Here is a 17,081-nt window from a genome sequence, read left to right as displayed (position 1 = left end):
ATTGTTAAAATCATTTAGTTGGTATTTTACATTTTGTCTAGCGATGTGTTTCTGTAACTTATAAAAACATGTTGAAATTGCTTATATTATTTTAATAAGGTAATGTAAAAACTTGTTGTTATGACTTTTTGATTACATAATTTTTACAGTGAATATCTGATTCTCAGCAAACCAGCAGGCAAGATTTCTTTCAATATTTTCCAAGGACAAAAACAAAGTAGATATGCAAATTTGTATGCAAACCAACAGATGGGATAGTCCAGAAAAAGGAGGGCCAATTGCCTATTGGTCCATTGAAAACTATAAAAGTCTGAACACAACTGATGGTGAGAGATTATTTAAAAGAAAACTCAACGAAATTCACTGCTTTTTAAACCAATATTTTATTAAAGCATTTTTATAGAATATAAAAATATAAAACTAAAAAAAAATTAAAATCAAATAAAGTAGTCTAAAAATATAGTTTATAAAGGTCTAGGGTATCCAGTAAAATGCAGTTGCTGAATTGGCTCCGTGTCTAGCAGTTTTGGAGAAAATTTCCCCCGAAACTCTTCAGGGACAGAGCGCTGTAAACAAGGCAGCCAAAAAAAGGTAGGTGTTCATAACGGTTGAGCAGGTGCAACAATGGGGAAGAGAGTATATTAGGCAAAAGAGAGAGACAACCGCTGAAACAATCGTATTTGCTTATGAAACCCAGCCCGTATTTGTTCTTTCTATGGTAAATGAATAGTAGCCATTCCGCACCCTGGTGGTGTACTGCAGCCACAGTGCATGAAAGCCTTTGAGTCCGAGGAGGAGGACCCGTTTTATACCTGCAAAAGCCAATGAGACGGGGCGCATTCAACACAAGCTCATGGTAAATGAATAGTAGCCATACCGCACCCTGGTGGTGTACTGCAGCCACAGTGCATGAAAGCCTTTGAGTCCGAGTAGGAGGACCCGTGTAAAAGCCAATGAGACGGCGCACATTCAACACAAGCTCATGGTAAATGAATAGTAGCCATACCGCACCTTGGTGGTGTACTGCAGCCACAGTGCATGAAAGCCTTTGAATCCGAGGAGGAGGACCCGTGTCCCTGCAAAAGCCAATAGATGGCTCGCATTCAACACAAGCTCATGGTAAATGAATAGTAGCCATACCGCACCCTGGTGGTGTACTGCAGCCACAGTGCATGAAAGCCTTTGAATCCGAGGAGGAGGACCCGTGTGCCTGCAAAAGCCAATAGACGGCGCGCATTCAACACAAGCTCATGGTAAATGAATAGTAGCCATACCGCACCCTGGTGGTGTACTGCAGCCACAGTGCATGGAAGCCTTTGAATCCGAGGAGGAGGACTCGTGTGCCTGCAAAAGCCAATAGACGGCGCGCATTCAACACAAGCTCATGGTAAATGAATAGTAGCCATACCGCACCCTGGTGGTGTACTGGAGCCACAGTGCATTAAAGCCTTTGAATCCTACGAGGAGGAGGACCGATACACCTGCACAAGCCGATGAGATGGCTCGCATTCAACACAAGCTCATGGTAAATGAATAGTAGCCATACCGCACCCTGGTGGTGTACTGCAGCCAAAGTGCATTAAAGCCTTTGAATCCGAGGAGGAGGACCCGTGTACCTGCAAAAACCAATAGACGGCGCGCATTCAACACAAGCTCATAACAATTCGTAACTGTTTAACTGAGTGCGTAATCAACTGGCGGATGCCATAAATGTACCGCGAGTGCTATTCGATAAATGTTTAAAAGGAGTATTTTTTCGAATCGCTCTCGCGGTACTGTGATGTCATCCGCATGTCTATTCTTGCGGCGCCGTATGAAGTCGAACAAGCTTAGTAGCGGAAAACACGGTGGTGGTGCTTATTTGCTTACGTAACCCAGCCCGTATTTGTTTTTTGTTTTTGTGTAAAATGAATAGTAGCCATACCGCACCCTGGGTGTGTACTGCAGTCACAGTGCATAAAAGCCTTTGAGTCCGAGTAGGAGGACCAGTGTTATTTACACCTGCACAAGCCAATGTTACAGCTGGCATTCAACACAAGCTCATGGCATTTCGGAACTGGTAATGCGTATACATTTTACGGATTCATACAAATTAATCAACGTTTTTGTACGGCTTGATTCATAAGACGCGGGCACTCTTGTGATTTTCATTTTAAAGACCAATTGACAGCAATATGGCAACACAAATATCTACTTTCCGTACCATGCACAGAACTCGATAAGCTCAATAATTTTGACCCGAGGAACCTGACAAAATAATTAATTTTGTGGATTACAAAACCTTTAACTATACACTTGGCATCATGACGACTATTAATATAAATGTGTGTGTTTTCTTCCAGATCTGCCCCATAAGGTTTGATCTGCAGAATGCTGCGTTGCCTGCCGATGAATTGGTGGTTAACATGATCATCTGGTTTGTGTTTCGACGTCTTCAGACGTTTATGGGAAGATTTATCCCGAGAATCTTCACGGACAGAACGCTGTAAAAAAGGTAGGCGAACCAAGTAAATTGATAAAAAAAATAGTAGATGGAGATGTAAGATTAGTCTAAACAAGTTAAAGCTATGAAAAAAAACTTAACTTGATTTTTCTTTTTTTTGTGATTTTATTTTACAGTGTGGCATCGTGTGAGGCACCGTGAGACTTCTGACAGATTAATCCGGGGCTCATAATACTTCTCAAGGACTTAAGAATACTTCTTATTATGAAACTGTCAAACATTATTCTATAAAAATGCTTTAATAAAATTTGGGTTTAAAAAGCTGTGGATTTCTCTGAGTTTTCTTATTAATGAGAGCCATCAGTGGGGTTCAGATTATTATATTATATGAAGAGTTTCGTTGTGCAAAACGGGATAACTCCGTTTTTAAAATTTTTCAGAAATCTCGTTTTTTTGGCATTCTAATTAATCAATTCAACTGCAGTTGGTTTGTTTTGATTTAAACCTTCATAACTTAAATAAGTAGCACCATAAAACAAAATAATAACATGATGACATAAAAATAAACATGTTTTGACAAAAATGTTAAAAACGGAGTTATCTCGTTTTGCAACGAAACTCTTCATATATTTTTTTGTTTTGTTTTGTTAATCCCACTGCTTTGTGATTTTTCCATTTTTTTAAGTAATCAAAATGTTAAATTGCTAACAATTGTTAACATCATTTCAAGTTGGTATTTTAATTTTGACTAACGATGAGTTGCTGTAAGGATAAAAGATTACGAGATGATTTGTCAGATTATCTTAATGTCTTACTCCCGAATTTGTTAATAAAATGTAATTTTTCTTAGCAATAGAAACAAATTCGGGATGCATTAGCCTGCACTCTAAAAACAAACGGTGCTATATAGCACCAAAAGTGGTTCTTTGCTCGTAATCATAGAAGAACCATTATAGTGCCATATAGCACCGGTGAAGCACCTGTGTATACCATATAGTGCTATGTAGAACCATATGTGGTGCTATATGGCCCCTATTTGGTTCTACACAGGTGCAACACAGGTGCTTCACCGGTGCTATATGGCACTATAATGGTTCTTCTATGATTACGAGCAAAGAACCACTTTTCGTGCTATATAGCACCGTTTGTTTTTAGAGTGTTATGTGTTGACCAAAAAAATACTCAAATGACCTCTTGTCAAGATAAATAATATAAGTTAGAATGACTTGTAACTCTGAGTTGATTAAACTAAAAAAATTAAGGCAGTTAAGTTTTTTTACAGTGTGTCTCGTAGTCTCTTAGCTGAAGTTAAACTTGAATTACCTTGGAAATCTTCTTAAAACAATTCAGACAAAACATATTTTGCAGACAAAACATAATTATATATTAATTTCTCATATTACAAAATGTGTAAAAAATATTTTGGATAGCAAAATAATGATAACAGCACGTGTAACATTGGAAAAGAGACTCTTCGGCCATAAGGAGAGACAATAGCTGAAAACACAGTGGTGCTTATTTGCTTACGTTAGCCAACCCGTTACTGGCTTTACTATATGTGAATTGAATAGTAGCCATTGCAGCCACAGTGCATGAAAGCCTTTCAGTCCGCATTAGTCGAGACAACGCGCATTCAGCACAAGATCGTGGCAATTCGTAGCTGTTTCACGGGGTGGATAATGCGTATGAATTTTTACAAAGTTTTGGATTTCATAGGACGCGGGCACTCTTGTGTTTTTCAGTAAATTAGACAAATATATATTTTTTAGTAAAGCAAAGCTATTTATTATTCTGTATATAGTAAATAAGATTAGTCTAAAGATGTTGCTGACAAAGCTTGTTTTGTCGGACTTTGTTGACTGGGGTGAAGTATTTTTTCAAAACGTGAAAAATAGCTTAACTTGATTTTTCTTAATTTTTTATAAAGTTCAGAGACATTTCGGCAGCTGCATTATTGGATCCTCTAGACCTTCATAAATCTTTTCTTTAGACCATTTTGTTTCATTTTAATTGTTAATCTCCCGGTTTTTGGGAGTTATTGTGACTATTGTGTTATTATAAAATTGTCAAAAAGTCTAAGAATGCTTTTATAAAATCTTGGTCAGTTTTCTTATACATTAGAGCATTCTCGCTATCAGTGGTGTTCAGATTATTACAGTTTTTGTTTGTTTGTTTTTTTTACTTTTATCCTGCATTGTGGATTTTCTCTTTTATTAGGTATAATCAACATGTTAAAAATCATTTCAAGTTGGTATTTGACGATGATTTAGCGAAAAGTAAAAATTGCTTAAAATATTTTGATGATGTAATACAAAAACTTATTGATTACATCATTTTTTCCATGGACAAAAACAAAGGAAATATGCAAAGTGTAGGCATGACAATGCAGGCAACATATTTGCTTTTATGCAAACCAGCAGATCGGGTGAGGTGGAATTGTTAACCATAGTTTACCCAGAAATTGTCTTTACTTTAACAATGATTTAAACATCACTTAATATTTTAAGTTTTCTACATATACTTAAAAAAAACTTAATCACCAGTTGTTACAAGCAGCAGGTTGTCAGGATGCCAAGTTTTAAAGCATTGTGTCCTCTGGTGGTTATAAAGAACATTTCCAAGACCCACGAGGAAGGCTTATCACACGTTTTGAACACTCCTGTCTATCAACATGGTTGCTGGGGCTTAGTAACCACAATCCTTCATTGTGTGTGATTGCAATGCAGTCACACCATGTGATTCATGGGTACAGCAATGAGAGCCAGAGTCTGGTGTCCTCTAAGGACCAGCATCTCTCTTCTGTGTTTCAGTTCAGTGTTTACATCAGGGGCCCATAACAGACCCTTTGAAGTAGGATTATGTAAATAGTGATTAAGGTTTATTACTTTCTGCTTGTTATGTTTAGAGTTTGAATATATAACAGTTATTCTTAAAAAAAATTCATCATCAAATACTGTAAAATGTTGCTTATTGAAATTCTACACATTAGATCATCTGTGAATTTCTCTTATTTAATGCAGCAGAGGAAAGGAGCTTTGAGGAGGTTCTGGTAGGTGCCGAATTGGCTCCGGCCCAATCCCTATGGAAAAAAGAGGCCAATGGATCAGTTCAGCAATAGATTAACTCTGTCCAGAACAACCCATTATGGTTCATTATGGGGCGGTTTCCCGGACAGGGATTAGTCCTAGACTAAAAGACTTTTAAGAGCTCTCCAAACTGAAAACAATTTGCACTGACATATCTTAAAATACATCAGTGCCCTTTGTTTTACCTCAAAATGCCCACAGGTAATGTTTTTAGTAAGGCATGTTTGTTCTAAGTAGTTATATTGCCTAAATAAAATAAGGCTTAGTCGTGGATTAAGCTAATCTTGGTCTGGGAAACTGCCCCCAAATGTTTATGAGCTTGGTTAAAAAATACAAAAACCTGCCCGTTCTGGCAACAAAGAGAGAAAACAAATAGGGGGGGGGGGGGGGGGGTCACATTTTCACAATATTATCAACTCAGTTGAATGGCTGCCAAAGGCTTTTTGAAGGTGATGAGAACTTTTTGAAAGACATTATACATGACCAAGTCTGTGAAAACCCAGCTAAAGTCATTTTTTATGATATACCTTTTTCTAACTAAAATCATAATGTAAAAAACAATCTATGAAAATATAACCATCCATGCTGATAGGAGACAAGAGGAATTTTGTTTTCCCATGCTGGTGACATTAAAGGTACATTTGCTAAAAAAACACCTCTAAAATGTATTTAACTCAATTTCTTTCTTTGGACAGTGCACAGCTGATCCAAAACCATGGAGCCAATTGATATTCTTAGCTTGGAGGCTGTGGAATACTGCGAAAAACTCGGAAGTCAATCAAAAGAGGAAAAGACAAGCCGGTGTATCAGTCTATTCAAGAGGGTATCACACGGGTCAATTCGAGAGCGTAGCGTATTCAAAAATGGATAACATTGGAAAAGAATTCTCAGTTGTTGGAGAAGAACTTGATAAGTTGTATTCAGTGACTCGTTGACCGAATGCATAAATGCAATTAATAGTATTTTGTCCATCAACACATTCAAATGGCAAGTCAAAACAACATTGTGTGTGATGATAAGAGTTTCATGTCCCGTATATTGAACAGGGTTCCCACACCTTAGTTAACTACAAATTCAAGGAAATTTCAACGTCTTTCCAGGTCCAATACCCTCAAATTCAAGGATTAAATGTGGGACACATTTCAAGTGAGAGCAAAGTTACATCGTGTGTTACCTTTTAAGATACATTGTTACAGTTTCCTTTCGAGGGAACTCGCGCTGCGTCACTGCGGTGACACTTTGGGGACACATCCAGAGGTAAGTGCGCCTAAATGTGTATATGAAATTCAACTAATGGTGAGGATTAACGACAAAGACAGGGTGACGCGGCAGGAGCCAGGATGTATATCGCTATCTGAAATATTGCCAAGGACGGCAATACAGGGGCGCAGGAAGTATGGCAAGGGAGACGCAGCATCTCGTTCCCTTCGCAGGGAACAACAGTTACATACGTAACTCGAGATTTTGGTATGAATCAACATTCGCATACAGAAGATATAAGCATTTAAAGTGAATAGTTTAGCACGTGTGCTAGAAATTTTAAGATATTATTCTACACTACACAGGGAATAATATGGATTTTTTTTTACAAAAAACTTCTTGTATAAAATAGATTTAAGTACTTTCAATGACCTGTATCTATGTACTTTCAAAAACTTCCCAGGGCCTTAAATTTTTTTCCCCCAGATTCACAAACTTTCAAGGATTTCAAGGACCCCTGGGAACCCTGATTGAAGCTAGAACATTAATTAACTCTTTGGTTGAAATCCCTTTGATCCCAACTACAAATGCTCTTTTCAGGACCTACAATAACACTGAGCTTTAGCCCACTTTAACAAGTTCAGAAATGCTACTTTTTATCTAACAGTAATAAGTATTTAAGTTTTTTTTATTGCTCTTACCAAATGTACAGTTGTCAACCTTGGATGGATTGTTAAAATGTTTATTAAATACTATATTAAGTATAATATTTCTGTATATTTTGGTTAAATTGCATTCCTATGTAAATATGTTTGCTTGCATATTTTTTGATTGAGCACAAAAAAAACCCTTTTAAAAATAAAGATACACATTGTTTCGCCCATCAAAATAGAAGCTTATATTTTAACCATCATATCATATAATTTCACAACTGATACAGAAAAGTCAACTTTATAGCTTTTGTAAATGCTATCTGAAACAATATAATGATAAATTTACCACTCTTTCAACCAAAAAACAAAAAGTCATTAAAAGGTAGGCAACATGATGTATTTGTTATTCTAATTTGCACAAGGTTATTCTGTCATTAACCACATGACAAGACAAATTATCAACCCAGAAATGATCCTGTCAATAAATAGAGTACAGATTAGACAACTGACAGATTAAAACAGCTCACAAATACAGTCATTGAATGACGAGTTTAAGACAGTGCTTTGCGGTTCTAAAGAAAAAAATACATAGACACTTAGTAAATATTGTGCGCAGATAAGAGAATGATACGAAGATAAATTTCATGTTTCGTCAGTGTCTGTTCTTTATGGATCAATTCCAACCACACATGGCATTAACATTTCGAAAAAGCCACACGATCACTCCATGTCCTGCACCCTTTTGCAAATGTCAGCAGTGAACTCCGAGCACTTCGAGTTTCCACCAAGATCTTTGGTTAGAACCTGCAATATGGAAATATATGACTGTAAAAAGCAACCGAAATCTCACAGCACTAATGATTGATGCGAATCTTACCTTCTTGTCTCTTATAGTGTCAAAGCAGGCGGTCTCGATCTTTTTAGCATAACTGTGGAGTCCCATGTGCCGCAGCATCATAACGGCACTGAGCAACAGGGCAGTGGGGTTGGCCAAATCTTTCCCTGCGATATCAGGGGCGGTTCCATGTACCTGTCACATCAAAGTGCATAATCACCTCAATTATATGGACAACTGCATAGAAAAACACTTTTACTAGCACGATCAAATACGTACCGATTCAAATATGGCAACTCCATTGGCACCAATGTTGCCACTGGGAGTGACTCCAAGACCACCAATCAATCCAGCACATAAATCACTTAAAAACACAGACATGAGTCCAAATCAGACGCTGGCACAATATGCACTTTAAAAGCAAGCAATTTACATATAAACTTACCTCAAGATGTCACCGTAAAGGTTAGGCATAACCAGCACATCAAACTGGGAGGGATCTTGCACCATCTAGTGGAGTATAATGGTCAGCGAGCTTATAGAAAACCCCATCATATATCATAACTTTTAGGTAAACATTTACGTACATTGAGACAGACTGTGTCCAAGTACATCTCAGTGAATTTTACATCCTTGAAATTCTCAGCAACCTCTCTGCACTTTCGCAGGAATAGACCATCAGACATTCTCCTAAAATACAGAAAAAACAACAAAGTTTGGTGTCTTTCTACCTGAGAGTCATTTTTAGGGCTGCCTAATGCTGCGTTCACACCAGCTGCGATAAAGGCGTCAAGCGCGAGTGATTTCAATGTTAAGTCAATGTGAAGACACGTGTCTGGAGGTCTCGCGGTGCGAATGAGGCGTTTAGCGCAGCACGGTAGACGCAATTCTGCGGCAAACGTATGATTAGAATATTTTTCATTTTGGCGGAAAAACGGACGCGTTAACCAATCAGGAGCTTGCTCTAGTAGTGACGTGATTACATGAAGTGAACGGAGTCGCAGCAGCCCTTCCCATGACGCGAATTTCCACACGAATATCTCGGTGACTAGAATTTCACACGCAAATGAAGCGAGTAAACTCAAAATGTTCCTGGGGCAAACTCGACGCGGTAGACGCGATTTTGACGCCTCAAACACGTGACTATTCGTTTGCAGAATAAAAGTTTTTGTTTACATAATTATTATACACAATACATCAACATATATTATGTATATATAAATACACACACATGCATATATAACTTTTAAGGAAAAAAATACATTGATATAATAAATATTTATATATGATATAAATTATATGTAAATATAAAAATGTATATACATATGCAAATATATACATGCATGTTTGTGCATTTATATATACATACTTTGTATGCACATTACAAACACATTTTATATGTAAACAAAAACTTTTATTCTGCAAACGATCGTTAGGCAGCTCTAGTCATTTTGCAACATTAAATCCAGTGTGTGGTTTCACCAACCAAGTACATGCATCCATAACAATCATTGTCAATGACCCTCACATTTATTTTTCAAGGAGAAACTCACATGATGTTAGCTTTGTGAACAGCCGTAACATGGTTTCTTTGGTTATTCCTGGCGTATTCGAAGGCATACTCGGCGATGCGTTTACTGGCGTCCTCTGTGATCAGCTTAATACTCTGCACGACTCCATCCACAATCTAATACAAAGCCGTGAACACAACAACAAACAGATGAGAGATATCGCTGACCACAAACAACACAACTGCAAACTATTTGTTCAATTAAGACACATGATCTTAAGGGGACGCTTAGTACACACATGGGGAAAATAGGATACTGTACAAACTAGAGAAAATGTTCATAGGGCTAACTTTAATAAATACATCTGTCAGCCTAGATCACACATGTATGTTAACACATAGACTAAGGAAAGACTGCATGAATGAACGTGATGACACCATCTAAGGCTCACATACAATGGAGTGGGACTAGTGACAAAAGATTTATGCCAGCACTATTGCACCTACCCAATAAATAAACAGCCCTGATATCTGAGCTGTGTGCCCTCTCAGTTGCTGCTTTGAGAGACTGTTAAAAAAGCAAAATGACAACCTTTGACATTTGTGCAGCCAGCCAATCAGCTGCTTAGAAAGGGTGCTCTATTTCCAGCATTGGCTTACTATACAAATGTCATCCTACACTGTCAGAAAACAAATGGCTTGTGAAGAATACAAATATCTACAGTTGCAATAAAAAAAAATATGTATATCCTATATGCTAAACTTAATTCAAATAAAATGCCATAACCAAAATTGCAAATGCAATTGTAGACCTATGCAGAATAAATAGGCCTGATTTGCGAGGTCGATCGTGAGTTTGTGGTTAAATAGTTTGTATTACAGATGGCTGCACATACATACCACATGTTCAATCCCGCTATACTCTCCCTCTGTGTTTTCCCTGATGGTGACCAGATCAACATCGGTGTAGGGCGTCTTATAGCCTTCAATGGACATGCAAGGACGCACGTTGGCGTACAGGTCAAAGGTTTTTCTCAGCAGCAGGTTCATGGAAGGGTGCCCAGCAGCAATTGGTGTTTTCAGGGGTCCTGCGGTGTAAAATATGGGTGAAATTTGATAGCAAACTATCAAAATATATAAATATCGTAGATAAATAGATGTAGGATATAAACAACAACATTACCTTTCAATCCCATTTTATTTTTGTCCATTGACTCTTTGGCTTCAGGGGGAATCATCCACTTGCCCCCAGGACCCTTGATGGCGGTAACATTTCTCTCCTCCCATTGAATCGGGGCCTTGGTGAGAGAAAAAAGGGAACATTTTACAAGACTTTTTTTAAAGATGCAAAATAAATCTTTGGTGTCTCCAGAATGCATATGTGAAGTTTTAACTCTAAATATCATATAGATAATTTATTATAGCATGTTAAAATTGCCACTTTGTAGGTGTGAGGAAAATGTGCTATTTTTAAATGCAAATGAGTTGCACTAAATGACAGTATTATCCCCCTCTGACATCACAAGGGGAGCCAAATTACAATGACCTATTTTTTCACATGCTTGCATAGAATGGTTTACCAAAACTAAGTTACTGAGTTGATCTTTTTCATATTTTCTTGGTTGATACAAGCATTGGGGACCCAATTATAGCACTTAAACATGGAAAAAGTCAGATTTTCATAATATGTCCCCTTTAAGACATAGCAAATGTGTGACCCAGTCTGTGAAACCCAATCTTTTTTTGTGTAAAGAACATTCTGTAAAAACAACCTTTCTTATCTTTAATACTGACTGAGATTAGATTATAACACTTCGGCCTGGATGTCACAGGCACATATTTACTTTATATGAAGCCATACAAAATAAACGATAAAGACTTTTGGTACATAATGGTTGCATGCTCTCTCAATCCTGTGCAAATGATGTGTGTGTTGAAACTTGTAGTCCAAACTGCATTTGAAAGCACTTAAAGCGATAGTTCATCCAAAAAATGTATCTGTCATTATTTACTCACCCTCATGTTGCCGCACACCCGCATACATGTCTTTGCTTTGCTGAACACAGAGGAAAATATTTGTAATGAAGCAGGAAACAGAAGCACCATTGACTTCCATAATAGGAAAAAATACTACTATGCAAGTCAATGGTGCTCAAAAACAGTTTGGTTACAAACATTTCTCAAAATATTATCCTTTGTGTTCAGCAGAACAAATAAATCTACACAGGTCTGCAACAACATGAGGGCGAGCAAACGATGACAGAATTTTCATTTTCTGGTGAACTGTTCCTTTAAATAAATGGAAGAGATACAAACCTTAGCTGCATCAAATATCTTCATTACTGCAGTGGAGATCTCTGGACCGATTCCATCTCCAGGAATTAACGTTACTGTTTGAATCTGCCACAAATAAAAAAGATAAAAAAATTAATCTGACTACTGATTAAACCCCTATTCACCATCATGTTGTTTCCAACTCAAATTAAGAAAAAATGTTAAACTCTCCCTCATTTGTAAGTTGATTTGAATAAAAGTATCTGCTAAATTAATAAACATAAATTACTTTTATTTTCCCCATGCATCACAAAAGCCTCAGTTTTCATTCACTGACTTCTGACAATCTGGCAACCCTAATCCTTTCTACCAAGTTTAGACAAGTTTTCATACCGATGGGCGTCACACAAACTTCAACATTTGCAGAACAGCAACACTGGCAATCTTCAGTGTAAGGTATTAAAAAAATTGAGTTATTACTTTCTATGTTATGTGTAGGCCTAACTCGTTCCACCTCCTTTCCTAGAACAAAAGACCAACGCCTTCAATACGTTGAGTGAAGTAAATAAACCGTCTGTCATACAACTATAGTTTCTCTAGGCTGAATGATTGTGAAACCTAGAATAAGTGATTCATTCAAGCCGATCAAGATTTTTGGCCTTAGGACCAGTAAAATGTATTGTTGTGACACATAAGCAATATACAGTAACATATACAGTGATTGGAAAATGTAACTTGTTCTGCAAATGGAAATACATTTACAAGTGTGTTAAATCAACTTTTACAGCCTTGTTTGCAATATGAAAATGATTGAAAAGTAAAAATTAAAAACGAAAACACCACTATGTTTTACACATTAATATTTTACTATGTTCTTACCTCAACTTAGACAAATTAATACATACCTATCTTTTTTCAATGCATGCACTTTTAATCTTTGTACAGCGCCTTGTGAATGTGTTAGCATTTAGCCTAGCCCCATTCATTCCTATGGCTCCAAAAGGGATGAATTTAGAAGCCACCAAACACTTCCGTGTTTTCCCTATTTAAAGACTGTTACATGAGAAGTTACACGAGTAAGTATGGTGGCACAAAATAAAACTTTTGTTTGGATCCTAAGGAATGAATGGGGCTAGGCTAAATGCTAACACATTCACGAAACGCTGTACGAAGATTAAAGGAATAGTCTACTCATTTTCAACATTAAAATATTTATTACCTTTACTAAGAACTGTTGACACATCCCTCCACCATCTGTGCGCGTGCACGTAAGCGCTGGAGCGCGCTGCGACGCTTCGATAGCATTTAGCTTAGCCCCATTTATTCAATGGTACCATTTAGAGATAAAGTTAGAAGTGACCAAACACATCAACGTTTTTCCTATTTAAAACGAGTAGTTATACGAGCAAGTTTGGTGGTACAAAATAAAACGTAGCGCTTTTCTAAGCGGATTTAAAAGAGGAACTATATTTTATGGCGTAATAGCACTTTTGGGAGTACTTCGACTGGCCTGAAAAGTCCGCTCCCCTTCTCCCTCTCATAATGGGAGAGGGAGGGTGTTACTGCGCCGAGTCGAAGTACTCCCATAAGTGCTATTACGCCATACAATACAGTTCCGCTTAGAAAAGCGATACGTTTTATTTTGTACCACCAAACTTGCTCGTATAACTACTCGTCTTAAATAGGAAAAACGTTGATGTGTTTGGTCACTTCTAACTTTATCTCTAAATGGTACCATTGAATGAATGGGGCTAAGCTAAATGCTATTGAAGAGTCGCAGCGCGCTCCAGCGCTTACGTGCACGCATACAGATGATAGAGGGATGTATCAACAATTCTTAGTTAAGGTAATAACATATTTTAATATTGAAAATGAGTAGACTATTCCTTTAAAAGTGCACTCATTGAAAAAAGATAGGTATGTATTATTCATCTAAGTTGAGGTAAGAACATAGTCAAATATTGAAAAACTGTGGTGTTTTCCTTTAAGGCTTAGAGTCGCCATCTAGCATACTAGTGTATTACAAGAGATTACAGTGGCAGTACCATGGTAAAATGATGGTATCAGATAAATGTCCAACAATTATATCACCATAGAAATGTTGAATTACTAGCATTTATTATACTTCTGACTGTCGCCATTCATGGTACAGTGGATAATCTCTAAAACTTACCCCTCTGGAGAAGGTTTTGGGCTTTGGGGTCTGACTCCTTATAGCTCCCATTAAATGGGACACCTGCAGAGATCATTACAAAGAGATAGACAGATCAATTAGAAGTTTAACCACAGTTAGACTGTCTAACACACCAAACAAAGCTTGAAATGATTAATAAAATCAACAACGAAGCAAGCAATTGTGTGTTTTAAAAAGCTATGCATTTAACAGCCACTACAGATGAACCAATGAGGTTGGATATCTGCATGCAAACTTTGCATGCTTTCTGAAAGTACAATGCAGTAAGTGCAAATCACCATAGCAACAAGCATGAGGAGGGTGGATTATAAAATTATTAAAATACAATAAAACAAAATAAAAAATGAAATGAAACTTTTGCCAATTATATATTATGCATTGTGACCGAGTCTGTCAGCTAAAGTAGTTTTTTAGTGATTTACTGTTTTCTATATTAAATCATCCTACATAATATAAAGATCATTCAGTAAAAATATAACCTTGATATGTTTATTTCTGACTGAGTAAGGTCATGCCACAGTTTGAAATTAATGTGAAATAAATTATTGAAACTAGGGATGCACCGATAGGATTTTTTTGGACTGATGCCGATACCGATTTAAACAGACAACTTCTGGCCGATACGGATATTAAACACTTTTTTTACAATACTATAGAGTTGGTCTATTAGCTAGTTTATTTCTGCATCAAATTGTTTGTACTGACCATGGATTGGATCTAATTAACATTCAAATGACCAACATAATAAGACAGGCACAAATTAAGCTAAAACAAATATAATAAAACAGCATGACAACCTTCAAAGGTGGTTTTTGCTATTCAGCATTTATTTTATTAACAACATTAACTCATTTTTTACATATAATGGATTTCTTTATGCAGTTAATTAATAAACAATCGGTATCGGCCTCTCTCGTGCTATTGCCGATATGCCGATGGTTTCAAATTCATCAAAAATCGGCCGATAAATATCGGCGGCCGATACATATCGGCGGCCGATACATATCGGCGGCCGATACATCGGTGCATCACTAATTGAAACCAAACATTGATGCTCGTAATCTGAGAATATCAGACAGGGTCACAATTATTAAGACGGGGTGGTTTCATAAACCCAAGAAAACCAATAAATATAGTTAGGAATCCCTATGAAATGTTATAGCTACTTATAAATCCTATAAATATTTATAGGATAAATATTTGTATATACTTATTTTTAAAACATAAGATCAATCTTAAAATGCAAAGCTTTTGGTAACCGATGAAATCGATGGTTTAAAATTAATGACAAAGAATTTTTGAAACAACCCCCCTTCAAAAGCAGATAGCAGATCTGAAGGGGACATCTTTGATTTAATAAGAATGCAATGTGTGCGGTCAAAACAAAAGACTATAAAGACAAAAGGCTACAGACTGATGTAAAGGTACAGTTTCTGAAAATATTTGGACACTTAATCCACACATGTATCGATGCCACAGCATTTCAAGGTGTGTGAAGGCTAGTGAGGTTACGATATCAAGATGCCACTTTGTGATAAATGAGATAAATTACTAATGCAATGGTATTTTATTTGTTTTATGCATGTGGTTCAAGTATCCAAATAATTTTTTGCACGGTAGGAATGATCATTCATTCTTGCTTGATGATTTGTAAATGCTACTACAGACAAGAATAGTAGCACAATGCCTGCCTGATGTCTCCCAGTTAATGATATATTACTGCATGTACAAAAATGGCCCACATCCACCTTATAAAAGGTCAAGTGAAACTTTTAAAAGTGCTCTCTGCTGTTATCGACCAGTCCTTGATCAAAAATACATAAAAAAGCCAACATGACGAGGTGACCTTCATCCACCAGACTGTTAGTAGTAGTACTGTAGGATGGTTAGCTGGTGTTAATGGTTCACAAAAGCACAGTTTTGCACCAGTTTCACACAATCCTTTTTGTTGCATCCTTACTTTGAAAAATGTCCACGTCAGATGTGCCATATTTAAGGACTTTAAGGACTGCAAGCTAACGCGTTAGCACCAAAGCTTCTCTTACTTCCGGAGACCTCGCGTCACTCATCCCAAAACCCCATCTCTCAAGTAGTTTTATCAGCTGAAAAGGTGAGAATGACGTTTATATTTGACAAAATATAAACCAAATGCCCACTTATCTGTATTGACAGGGTTAACGTTTGGGTTAAATGCAATAACGTGTAAAGGACTGGTTGCAGGTTTTCAACATCTGCGGTAAAGCACCCGGCGTTTGACACGCGCAGGCGTGACTCGCACATCCATGCGATTAGCCGACATAAATGTTGCTTAAACATTCTCATTTATATTTAAAGGCGGTAGATTAGTTGCTTTAAGTCTGTTAAAGTGATACTACGTGTTTAATACGCGATTAATGTTGCTGAAGGGCATGCAGAACAGGGCCGCTGTGGCATCTCTATCGCTGCGCAACGTTTTCAGCACAAGTCTCGCATACATTTACATTCACATTGTACTGTTATATTAAAAAAATAACAGATTGTTATAATCTAAATGTGTCATATTAAGCAGTCCTTACCGTTGACCTCCACGCGTTTCCAGCCATTATGTGCTAGTCGGGATGTGGTAACTACAAACTCAGTGCAGCTATCTAGTGTCTCATTCTCCGCTGTGAGTAGCTGGAGTTGCCAGATACCACGTGATTCACGATGGGATAGGAACATTGTGTTCAAGTTGAACTTGAGGGCAGTGTATCTTTTTTAGGATAAATTAATATTAATGTATCATAACTTTTAAAGTGAACTAAAAATTTGAAATATGCATTTTTCTCTAGAAGAAGTAGAATTAAAGTGAAACTTATAAGAGGTTACGCAACATGTACTTGATTTTTATAAGGTAAAGATTTAAAT

At 37.0% G+C, this 17,081-nt stretch overlaps 2 protein-coding genes across 5 annotated transcripts in view; one reads left to right on the top strand and one right to left on the bottom strand.

Moving 5' to 3' along the window:
- Positions 1-7,757: 7,757 nt before the first annotated feature.
- idh3a (isocitrate dehydrogenase (NAD(+)) 3 catalytic subunit alpha) lies at positions 7,758-16,899 on the bottom strand. Of its 3 annotated transcripts, XM_055192580.2 has the most exons (12): positions 16,751-16,832; positions 16,241-16,297; positions 14,175-14,237; positions 12,044-12,127; positions 10,911-11,025; positions 10,628-10,815; positions 9,771-9,904; positions 8,805-8,907; positions 8,663-8,727; positions 8,497-8,581; positions 8,260-8,412; positions 7,758-8,186 (listed from the first exon to the last, which is right to left on the bottom strand). In XM_055192580.2, exons 1-12 carry the CDS (start codon positions 16,775-16,777, stop codon positions 8,103-8,105), a joined length of 1,158 nt encoding a protein of 385 aa, XP_055048555.2. In that variant the 5' UTR covers positions 16,778-16,832; the 3' UTR covers positions 7,758-8,102. The 3 variants fall into 3 exon arrangements, with proteins under 3 accessions (XP_055048555.2, XP_073724907.1, XP_073724906.1); XM_073868806.1 differs by lacking the exon at positions 16,241-16,297 and having other exon boundaries at positions 16,751-16,899; XM_073868805.1 differs by lacking the exons at positions 16,241-16,297; positions 16,751-16,832 and adding an exon at positions 16,156-16,223.
- cib2 (calcium and integrin binding family member 2) overlaps positions 16,159-17,081 on the top strand; it is a 43,953-nt gene continuing 43,030 nt past the window's right edge. The window contains exon 1 of one of the 2 annotated variants that reach the window (XM_073868807.1): positions 16,159-16,305. The gene's annotated coding sequence lies outside the window, so the exon portion shown is untranslated. The remainder of the gene's footprint in view (positions 16,306-17,081) is intronic. The other variant, XM_073868810.1, reaches the window with a different exon arrangement.

This window comes from Misgurnus anguillicaudatus, chromosome 6, assembly GCF_027580225.2.
Source record: "Misgurnus anguillicaudatus chromosome 6, ASM2758022v2, whole genome shotgun sequence".
Lineage (NCBI taxonomy): Eukaryota > Metazoa > Chordata > Actinopteri > Cypriniformes > Cobitidae > Misgurnus > Misgurnus anguillicaudatus.
The sequence above is the reverse complement of the archived record's forward strand: the minus strand, read 5'-3'. Positions and strand labels throughout refer to the sequence as shown.

Coding starts and splice junctions, on each gene's coding strand:
- idh3a (XM_055192580.2), bottom strand. CDS start 16,777: ATGGCTGGAAACGCGTGGAGGTCAACG. Junction 12,128..14,174: donor CCAAAACCTTCTCCAGAGGG/GTAAGTTTTAGA, acceptor TATTTGTGGCAG/ATTCAAACAGTAACGTTAAT. Junction 11,026..12,043: donor AGATATTTGATGCAGCTAAG/GTTTGTATCTCT, acceptor TCTCTCACCAAG/GCCCCGATTCAATGGGAGGA.